The sequence below is a fragment of the Triticum dicoccoides genome, chromosome 1B, assembly GCF_002162155.2.
Source record: "Triticum dicoccoides isolate Atlit2015 ecotype Zavitan chromosome 1B, WEW_v2.0, whole genome shotgun sequence".
Lineage (NCBI taxonomy): Eukaryota > Viridiplantae > Streptophyta > Magnoliopsida > Poales > Poaceae > Triticum > Triticum dicoccoides.
In genome coordinates, this window is record NC_041381.1 from 686,764,430 (window position 1) to 686,775,944 (window position 11,515).

At 40.5% G+C, this 11,515-nt stretch overlaps 1 protein-coding gene and 1 long non-coding RNA gene across 2 annotated transcripts; both read right to left on the minus strand.

Moving 5' to 3' along the window:
* Positions 1 to 274: 274 nt before the first annotated feature.
* LOC119349684 lies at positions 275 to 1,497 on the minus strand. Its single transcript, XR_005169495.1, has 4 exons — positions 1,402 to 1,497; positions 1,018 to 1,099; positions 713 to 788; positions 275 to 597 (listed from the first exon to the last, which is right to left on the minus strand). It is a non-coding gene; the product is annotated as an uncharacterized LOC119349684 (long non-coding RNA).
* Positions 1,498 to 1,742: 245 nt separating this feature from the next.
* Positions 1,743 to 4,310, minus strand: LOC119350935. Its single transcript, XM_037618537.1, has 10 exons — positions 4,237 to 4,310; positions 3,960 to 4,104; positions 3,762 to 3,802; positions 3,614 to 3,667; positions 3,441 to 3,524; positions 3,154 to 3,242; positions 2,906 to 2,986; positions 2,468 to 2,601; positions 1,973 to 2,014; positions 1,743 to 1,886 (listed from the first exon to the last, which is right to left on the minus strand). The coding sequence occupies exons 1-10, from the start codon at positions 4,308 to 4,310 to the stop codon at positions 1,743 to 1,745; spliced, it is 888 nt and encodes a 295-aa protein (XP_037474434.1).
* Between the last annotated feature and the right edge of the window lie 7,205 nt (positions 4,311 to 11,515).

Consider the following 11,515-nt stretch of genomic DNA (forward strand, 5'->3'; position numbering starts at 1 on the left):
GCGGCGGTGGGTGGGGAAAAGCGCGGGCTGAAATGTCCCCCCCCCCTCCGCCCCCACCAACCGCTACTGTAGGGCGCCGACGGGCCGAGGGGGGAACCCGAGTTTTCGCGGGTTGGGACGGGAATTATGTCGCGCCCCGCAAAAAATTTTATGGGACGGACGCCTTTGCGAGGTCTGGTCGGAAAGGATTTTCCACGCGGATCCGTATTTTGGCGGTTATTTTGTGGGTCGCTGCTAGAGATGCTCTAATAATAGATGTTGGTCCATGTAGAAATCGTTGATGAACTATCAATCAGAAACATCAGCAACATGCTATTATACTTGCTGATTTTTGCAACACTGCATGATGTGTGCCTCTAATATTATCATCTCCCGGAGTTAACTAAATGCAAAATAATACATGAAGCATAATAATTAATAAAATTTTCTATTGACAAGTAACTTTTACGAAATCCGAGGTACCACAAAATAAACATCCTATGTGCAGGCTCTGAGCCCTGCTGGTAAATGTGACAATGCACATATGCGGTTCTTCCCATTCTCTCTCGCAAGATCTGGTTCAAAGTCCTCGTTTAAACCGAATCAGCTACTTGGTAACTGCAATCCAATAATATTGGGAAAGTAGTCTTATTAGCACAACATTCAATATGAACTCTTGGATAAAAGCACCATTTTTAAGTTTACAATACAACCAGTAAGATAAATAATGGACCTGGCTTCTGATCATATATCCTCGACACGGAATCCAACTCCGTATGATCTAGTGCCTTGCTGGTGATCATTTTCGACTGCAAGCAAGAAATTATAATTAATTTAGTTGTGCCACTCAGAGTGCTTAGGGTAAACATTTCTCGCTAGCCTATACCAATTCACGATGAACAAAAAGATATAATTAATGACCTATGCAGGAACACGAAAAAATAGAAGCAAAACAAGTTTGGTAGTAGCCTTTTGCCAAAAGAATAAAAAAGTTATATTCGCAAATGATTCTTTCTTAAGAAGTTGAAGGATGCGAACCTGTGGCGCTAAATGTTAAGAAGGGTTTCCACCAAGAATTGCACACCAAAGCAGCAGACGACTTGGAGGAACCCACCTTCCCCTGTTTAGAAAACAATACTGATTTTTAGATATAAATAGACATAAATAGATATAGATAACTATATATAAAGGCCTACTCATGCAATAACACATTTTAGTGGGAACATTTTATTAGATGCCATGTCTTTCTTTGGTTTGTCATTTTATCAGAGGCTAAACTAAAACACAAATTCGAGTAGAGGGAAGTATATAAATATGCACACACACTAACTTTTTTCTTATCTATATGCACATACTAATGCAGGGATACATAACACATTCCACAATGAAGGCCTATAATTAATAAAGAGGGGTGCAACTAACCTTTACTAATAAACTTGAATTAGGCTGCCAACTGGCAGCTACCTGAAACAAGGAATCGTCCGCCTCATTTTCTGCTGGCTTGTCTTTCTCCAAGCTAAAAAATCATACAGAACTGAAGGTTGTCAGGTACTTAGGTGCATCAATGCAAAACCGAGAAATATCTCCTCATTTGAGATTTACCTTCTGTTCAACTCAAGCCCAAAATCAACGTAGCCTTTGGTTCCAAAAAAGGGAACACCTTTATTTATTTCCTACAGATAGGGACAAAAGGTATCCAATAAAATTCTGATATTTCTTTGCTACAACTAGAGGCTAAAATACTACGATTCAGACAAGGCGAATTAGCCTATGTTTAACAAATTGACATGGTATTTCAATGGAACTGAAAGACTCAACTGAACCTTCGCAAAGCAGAAGTCAAACTGAAGTATGAGGAGTGTCAGAGTTTTTTGATTTTTTAAAGTTTCACTGGGGGAAAGGCTCCCCTAGTAGCAGAGTTATAGAGTTAAGTAAGTTGGCAAACGAGAGGAAATAATCTATCGACCACGAATTGAAATATAACTACACTTACCTTTGTGTCGATAACATGGCGCCTATAGAATGATGCAACCAGCTGCACGTCAAAGAAAAGAAAATTTCGTTGTGAGTTCCAATAAAGGTGAGTTCATATTCATCAGAGTTGAAAGGAATAGCCTAATACATACTATGGTTTTGTTTTAGCAATAAATTGTTCTCTTTTTTAAAAAATAGCCTAAAACAAACAATGAGAGAATGAACCGTGCATATGCACCATATTTCACTCTGATGGATCATTTACCGAATACTCTGTTTTAGTCAAAAACCAGATATTTAACTTCTAAAAATATAACTCTTATGTGTAGAAGTGAAAGTTGATTAATCCATTGTTCAGAAACATGAGTTCATATTCACCAGAGTTGAAAGGAATAGCATTTTGCAAGTGTCCATCAGCATACTCTGTTTACAATCTTGTCAAAAGACCTTAAGTGTTGTAAGCTAACAAAAAGATGCGAGTCTCTTATCAGGTAAGAAGGAAACTACAACAAACCTGTGTACTTCGAAGAAGCTCTAGAGCAAAAATGTATGAAGGGCTGAGTAGGCTAGTTGACCCTGTGCCATAACTGATTGCACAGTTCCAGTTTTTCAAGTCATTAAAAGGTGCAGTGTTCTCGCTTTCACCTGCTGGACCTGCTGACGTATTATAGACACAAACGTAGAATTAAATTCTTGATGCCCAAACTAGAGATAAACTAGAAGATATGTATCTGACCGAGGCTTTCTTGCTTATCTTTTGCACTTGGCTTGGCTACTGATTGAGACTAGTAACATATAGGAAATATACAATGTACATAGACCTTTGTATACAAGGCAGTTTCTAACTATACATGTGAATAGCAATGAACTTTGATGATGGTCATTAATATTCATGAGGAGTAAAACATAGATCCTAATGATGATTGAAGGTTTAATAAGTAATAACACTCACCAAGTGGCTTGTAATGTACCCCTGCACTTAATCTTCCTTTCCTCGTAACCAGCCATGCACCATAGGGTACCTCACCAGATACTATGCAAAGACAAGTAATAATATCAGCATATCATGGCCTGTAATTAGAAGTGTACTATAGAACAATTGAGTTGTTTCAAAGCTAAGATGAACATCTACTTGGGCATAGATTATTTTCACTACACCACACTTCGAAGTTCCAACTAGAGATATAAATAATAGCATACCAGCAAATGGCAGGAAGGATGCTCCAACCGACAGATTCTTCGAACCATATCTTACACCCATGATACCGTAATCTTCTTTACCCTGCCCCCTGTGGGCCAGGAAAATTCGACTTGATTAGTCATTCTTACGGCGTGCAATCATATTCAGAATTAATCAACAACGAGAAAAATCTTTTAGTGAATCATGAAAATACACACTTATCATAACATGAACTAACGGAATTAAACTATACACGCAGCAACTCTAGGCATGGTGTGCAACCAAGAAACACATACAATTAGCCTACCTGTTTGCCATAAGCAAAGGGAATGTTCCGAAAGCGCCAATGCCATACTTTGGATAGTAAGCACATGATTTCACCTGCAACATACTGGATATACAAGTCATAAGAACCCCAAATTAACACAATTCACATCTCGCAACAACACTACTAGTAAATGTTGCTAGCCGTGCGCTTACGGTTTTGCGGTTGACGCGAGCAGGTCCACATATGTGTTGGGATTATCCAAATCCCTGCAAAGAAAACAGTAAATCCATTTTGTGTTTAGGGTACATGTCACAGAATATAATAGGCTTGGTGAACATATATATGAAGGTAATCAAGCACCTTTGCCACCGAAACATGGCCTCTCCACCAGCTGGAGACATCTAGTGAGTTTTAAGTTAGGGAAAGTTAAACAGCACTTCTGTGATCTTAATTTCCATATCTCCGGAACTTTATACTCGTATTAACTAAAAAGGGGCTCAAAATAGTATCAGGTTGAACAAACAAGCATAATTGTTTTCTTCTTGTGTGGTAGGATACGGCGGCGCTGAGTTGAACAGTAGGATCCTCCGGCGTCTTCAAGATGATGCCGGCGTTGACGCTGCCTGGCTGATGGAAGTAGTCGTCGAACAGGCTGCGAAGCTGGAGCTTGCCGAACATGATCTCGTACGCCGGCACCGCCATCCTGCATGCAGCAAAGATTCAAAATAAATTGCACTGCATGCATGCTGTGCATTGTGCAAGGTAGGAGTATAATGCACGACCGATTCACATGGAAGCTACGACGGAGATGCATGGAGACGTATGGCGGCCGGACCTGGTGCGGGCGGCGGTGGGGCTGGGGAACTCGGAGAGGGGCGGCACCACAGAGTCCATCTTCCTTGGCGCCATCGATCCTTGTTTGCTTCCTCCCTGCTCGATCGTCCTTCGCCTTCGTCTCACCAGTCACCAGCTAGCCGACGTGTGAGAGATGGGGTTTGTGTATGCCTTCGTCTTGGTTCGCGCCTGCTATTTACACATCTCCTTTCTTTCCTTCTTTCTTGCCGGACAAGGTATTTTTCTTTTCAGACAGCGAGAGATTGATGTGTGCAAGGCTAATATTGTACTACTAGCATTTGCTTTGGATAGTCGTATCCTTTTTAAACCAAAACAGACAAGGACACGTTCCTATATATCCTTTCCCTACAAGCATGCATATTGTCAAAAATTTAATTAAAATGAACACTCAGTAATGTGATTTATTTTTTCGGCCACGTTTTCAGAAATCCAGAAAAAGGATCAAATGTGTGTGTAGTTGATGGGAGTCAAATGTGCCGTGTACTACGCGCAAATCTGAGAAGCTAGAATATACATAGGAAATGTCCTCGCCAAAAAAATTACATAGGAAATGGCAAAGTACTGGAAGTGCCAATCTGATATAAATGGAATACACCGCAAAAATAAAATAAAATCAGATGCCACATTGAGAGAGAAACAATATATCACACAAATTATCATAGAGAACCACTTAGTTTTTGCTTCAGATCCGAACGATCCGGATGCCAATCGATTTCAGATCGTGCAATCTCCCGCTAAATTACGTGCACTGCCATTTAAAACATGTTATTTTGTTTTTAAGTCAAAAAACTGTGGACATGAAATAGGAATTGAACTCTTGCCCCCACCAATCAGTCCATACAAGACTAACCAACTCAGCTAACAATTGGATGTGTATGGTTCCAACTAAATTTTTTACTTGCATGCACATAAACTAAGATTTTTGAATTGGTCCTTTTGAATTGTACAAATAAATTAAAGCCCGAACCTACATCCCTTGTTTCCATTCCTCTTAACTGATAACTTAAGTCCAACCCCGCCATAACTTCTCCGTAAACAATATGGTAATTTATGCACCGCAGACCTCATAATGTACGTATAAATACCATGATAACATTTTCACCAAAGGAAAAAATTTGTTAAAAAAATACCCCAGTAAGTTATGTGTAGATAGTATGGTAATATATGCACCACATACATGATAAATTACATACAAACATCACGGTAACTTTGACCCCAAAAAATGTTGTTTGAAACATGCTCCGATAAGAGCATCTCCAACAGCCGCGCAACGCGCGGCGCGCTAAAAAGTAGTCAATTGTTGAAATCTCTAGAAAGACATTTATTTAGAAACGGAGGGAGTACATTCACGTCTTCTTCGAAAGCCGCTGCAGGGTGGACCTCTTTAGCTACGCGTCCAATGAATCAGCTACTTTATAGCGTGGCTAAGGCGTGAGCGTACGTGCGAGAGATGGGGCGAGGCCTAAAAGTATCTGCCTCCACCTCCTCTGTCTCTCTCTCCTCCCGTTCCTCTGCGCCTCCTCCTCCGATTCCCCTCCTCTTCTACGTGCGTGGCGGCCGGCGCAGCTCCTCGCACCGCTGTCTGTCCACCCTGGCTCTCTCAGATCGGGGCGGGGCGGAGCAGCTCTGCCTTCTTCCCGTACTCCATCTCCATACGTGCAGCGACGACCTAGAGGAGCTCAAGCCACAGTGATAGTCCACGGCACTGTCGCCGTCGTCCTCTGCAGGAGGAGCACGAACCGCATAGATGGCCGGCTCCGTCCTGCTCCCATGCCGCCGTTCGTCCATCCTTTCTCTCTCTCTTGTTTTCCTTCAGATCGGGGCGACTGCTAACTCTCTCTTTCTCATTCTATTTTCGTTGGTGGAGAGATGGTGATGGCCATGACCACCTCGACGGTGAGTGAGGAAGATGCCTTATTGCGGGGAGAGAAGCAGCCCCAGATTGAGGAGGACGGCACAGGTCGTGAGCATGGTCATGGCCTGCAGATTGAGGAGGACACATAGTTTTGACAAAATTGTTCTGACTGTGCATCTTGAGAGAGTCCATGCCAACACAAATCTTGTAGTTCTCTGAACTCAATCTGAAATATGCAGCAAGGTTCGGTTACAATGTCTGTCAAATGAGAATTACAATATTGCCTTTGTAGCTGCATGGGTATCAGTTTTTGTTTGTACCGATCCTTCCAAACTGAAGCTTAGAGAGATAAAAATGTTGCACCTGAAGGGCTGAGTGAACTACTCAATTCAGTTCTATAACAATCATACTGAAAATCTTCTTGCATTATGAGGTATTATAGAGCTTTTACATTTGCATCAAGTAGGTAAATTGAATACTGGATACAAGCATTTTTTACCTGAGGACTATTGGCACTGGGATGATGGTCTTGAAAGCAAATGATTTTTTTACTCAGGTTGGACAGTGGCAACCCTTATGCCGATTAGTGTTATAGCAGGCTTATACTAATTTCACATGGTTTTAACTTTTAGATCCCATGATTATGGGAGTGAAGAAATTATCCCTTTCTAGATTTCAGTGAATTTTCTTGTTAGTTTGACAAGGAATATGCCTGTGGTATCATACATGATTATAGAAAAGACGGAAAGCAAATGGAAGTCTTCCTCCCTCGGTTTTTACTCCTCGATTCTTCTGGTCTTGATAGTCTTATTTTGATTTCTCAATTTGTGGTTTTTCTATACACATGTGTGCAGATTTGAGAAAGAAGAGAAGAGCAATAATGTTTAGGTTTTTCTAGATATGTGTGCAGATTTGAGAAAGAAGAGAAGAGCAATAGTCTTCGGGAAGAGTTTGGTGAAGAATAAGGTGAATTCTCTCTCTCTCTCTCTCTCTCTCTCACACACACACACACACACACACACACACACACACACACACACACACACACATTTGTTCCTGCATTTTGATCACAACCATTGCATTGTTATCCTGCCTGTTTATGTTGAAAAGTTTAATTTGCTTTCGAGCATGCTAGAGTATGGGGGCATTTTATATGCTATTGAGCTATAAAACTTTGCATGCTCAATTTTCTTGATCCGTATTTGGCTATTTGCCATTTGAGCCGAATTGTCTCATTACGGACTCATCAACATACGAACTCACCCTTCAGTTTACTTATGACATTTCTTCTTATGGTGCCACAAGTTGAGATATATGAACTACGAAGAGAATTTTTGCATGTCCAATGCAGGCTGATTATTTTTCCACTTCCAATCGATGAAGTGCATTCAATCGATAAAGTAGATTTAGTTGTTGCGGCGACACAAGCTTGGCCGTGGCTGCTACGACCCCAATCTTTGGATTATTATAAGCATAGGCTGATCGTGCACGAGGTGAAGATGCTCACGCCTAAAGCCAAACCTGACGCCCTCGACGCCACCATCCGGAGCTCATCTATACTAGCTTTGGATGGGGCTTCCTTTGTAGTTTATGTACTGGTGGTTGTGGTGGTAATTATTACACTGTGCTTTTGCAGGAGAAGAACTGAAAATGGTGACTTCTATTGACTGGAAACCAAGTACTTGAATAATTATTGTTCAGGAAAAATATAGTGTATCGTGTTCTTGGTTGCTAATACTGTAGTACCTATGCAGATCCTTCTGTCAGACCGCTGAATGGAAATAACTCAAAAGAAGAGAATGGAGATGCTGTCTCTATGCAATTCGATAACTGTCAGTTCAGTTACAAAGAACTAAAGACCACATCACAAATAGCTTCGAGAATTCCATTGGCAAAAAGGTCAGTTTGGAGTAGTCTTATCTTGGCTACTTGGAAGATGGAAACGCAGTTACTATTACCGTTGTTTGGTATTTGGACATATCTTCTGAGAGTGAGATGGGAACAGATGAATTCAGGGAGATGGGAACAGACATATTCAGTGAAGGTTGGCTGCGTTTAAACTATTGTGCTCAAGTTGGAAACAAATGCCTTTTCTTAGGAACTTGGCAGAAGCTATACATATGCAAATAGAGGTTCAGACACAGCTCCATGAACAACTATAGGTGCCTTCTTTGTTCATGTTTTCGAGCTCTAATTGGATGATGCTGTTGTCGGCGTATATTTTTTATGGTAGGAGCAATTTTTTCTAGCTTCACAATAATTACTGTGCTTTGTGTAGGTATGAACCCAAATCAATATTTTAATGGGTGCTAAATGTTTTTGCAGCATGGTGGACTTTCTAATCTGGTCATATGTAGTTTGTGTATAGTATGGTTTTTTCCCTGTAGTGTGAGATGTACATATAATGTTCTGTTTGAGGTATTATCTAAGAAAAGATATATGTTACCTTACTTGATTATAAGCCCAATGGGTGTAGTTTTTATTCAGAGTTTACAAGGTTTTACCTTTATTCTATGGGTCATGGTTGATATAATTTCGGTGTTGTGGGTGTAATCTGTGTCTGTGCCTTTCCTTTTACCGTACTAGGTTATAGAAAGAATCAAGATACTTCACCAATAGTACCCAATGGGGTAGTTCCTAAGTATGTTCGTATTCTCAAAAAAAGTTCCTAGGTATGTTCTAAATCTGAAAAATGCATTGCTGGGCGAGGTTGATCGGTGTACTGGTTTTTCCGGTTCTTGATCAGTTTTTTGGAGGCCTTGGGCATGCTTCTTTTTATATTTGCATGGTCTTTTTTCCTCTTCGCTGTTTTCTCTCTTTAGTGTTTCTTTGATGTTCCTTTCTCGCACCGTTTGATGTTCTGCCTTGGGTGGCCTCTGTCTTGGTTTTACTTTATTCATTTTGCCCCATGTTTACTTTCTAATGTGTTTTTTGGTTTTCTTCCTTGATCTGCTATTTCCTTTGGTGATCCTTCTTCATTTAAACAAGTCCACAACTCGATTGATTATAAGCTTCTTTTGTTGCAGCAGTTTATTTTTTTTCATCATCAAGATTTCTCCAGTTAGTATCTCTGTTTCGGTGTGCTGTGTGCTTCTTGCCGACGGACCTCCCATTGCTTATGTCCTACCAGTAGAGCCATGCCTCCTCGTTGTCCTGTCTGTCAAAAGCTCGGTACAACCAGTAGCGAGGCACCTCCCTGTGGTGCTGTTCGTTGAAAGCTTTCTTTCTCTTTGTCACAAATGTCTTCTCATTATATCTGTCCAATTGATGATCCACTAGATTTGCAGAAAAGTTATTGGCAGTTGTTGTTCTTCTCTACATTAGTTTCTGATGCTAGCATGCTAAGGTTGAGTTCTTTGGGCTCGAAATATATCTGACCTCTGCTGCTTGTGCTCTCTGGGAGTGGTTTTAAATGCCTGACCTGTTCAGTTCTTGGTTTAATAGACCATTCCTGATCCTTGCTTTATTAGGTACGATAGTTTATTTGTTTGCTAGCAGTAATGAATATGAATATATAAATCTCGAGTGTGAGACGCAGACATGCTAAGACTGTTTGCTTTAATAATTTCTGCAGAAATCGTGCTGCTGCTGTGTGGGTTCCAAACGGTTTGGGATAAACAATGTATAAGTTTACAAAAAGGGTGTGTTTGGATGGCTATGAAGCACATTTGAGAAGTAAGATCTCTTTTCTACTTTCATGAGTTGCATGTTGGAGCTTATTTTCATGTACGGTCTTGTTATTTAATTATTCTCCTTCTGCCTCCACCCTGTAATGGCCGATACATGAACTCACAGAAAAACATTAGGTTCTATGCCAAGCTGTTGGTACCATATATATATACTGGAAGTGGAGTGGTGATAGTTGAATGTTTTGCTTCCCCTTGTAGGAACACCGACATCGCTAGCAGGAGAAAGTATGTGAGGTTGGTAGAGTCAGTCAAGAATAATGGCGGTACAGTGCACACATTTCTTACTGCACGCTCTTTATTCATAGATGCTCATTTCACACTATGGTCAATGAGAATTTTGAACTTCAATAAACTGTCACACTGTTCTGGACATGAGGTCTAACAAAAACTATAGTTCAATGTAGTGTTTTTCTCGCTTCTTGATCGATGTGGCAGAGGCCATGGACTGCTTGCAAAATTGTTTTTCCATCTCTACTATTTTCTGCCTTTGGAACTACTTAAATTGATTTCCTCGTGTTGGTCATTGTTCTCACTTGGGTGGCCTCTGTCCTTATTTTTCGCGAATACGCAAGCGGTGTATCATTTTATTGATAGGTAGGAGAACAAGAGTTACAACTTACAAGGTGGTAGATACATAGCTCGTACACCGGAGGGCGAGGATGGATCTACAATGAGCAGAAGAAGCCGGGGTGCTCAGCCCAAACACAAACAGGTGCAGAGGCATACACACCTTATGTCTGTTCACGGGGCAGATCCGGCTGCCACATCTTTCCGCCGTGCCAGAGGAAGTCGCGGATCACCCGGTTGGCTCTCAAGTGGTGGTGTTCAAAGCTACCCCTGAGAAGATGTGCATGGGCATGGCGGAGAGGACATGACGGACAAGGGCAAGCCTAACACTGGCTACAACTTGGACTCGGCAAACTACATCAACACGCATGTATAGGAGTTTGGAATATCCAACATTTTCTGCTTTTTATTTACTTCATCCAATATCTGGGAACAAAATGTGCTTTTAAATTTGATCCCCCGTGTGACTTAATACTTTGAAATGATTTTTCATTACCTATACTTCTTCATTAGTTTTAGTTTTGTTCTCTATACAATTAGCACAATTTATTTGTTATTTACACTAGCAACTTCAGTTCTGCCTTCCCCAATACAAATAATCCAGGAAGGCGATTTGCTTTCGTTTAAGATTTTTTTAACAATGATTCTTTGTTGAATTATGCACATATCATATTCTTTGTTTTAGTTGTCTACTGCTGCACTGTTATATTTGGGTTTCAGATATTGTAGTTTTCTGCAGGTTGTCGGACAAGTTCTTTTGTATATTGATATCTAATCCTGACAAATTTTTGTCTCTTTACTTTTTGTTTGCTTTGAGGTCAGGTGTAGTTTTTCATTTGTAAGGCAAATGATATAGATTCCTCGAAAAAGAGACAAAAGCTACTCAACTAGACTAATCTGCTCATAATATGCTAATATGAGATTGGTCGATTTACAGCGAAAAGAGGTAGAAAAGTAAGTGGGGGCTCCTATTGTCCTGCATGCTCGAATCCTACTTTCATAGTCCGAGATACAATGTCTATTGTAGGTGTTGCATGTTATTACCTCCTCCAAATTAAGAAGTAATTTGAATAAACTTGATGGACCTCGACTATTACATGTTCTGATTTGCAGGTTAATATTAGGTTTAGAAACTAAGACTATTGTTA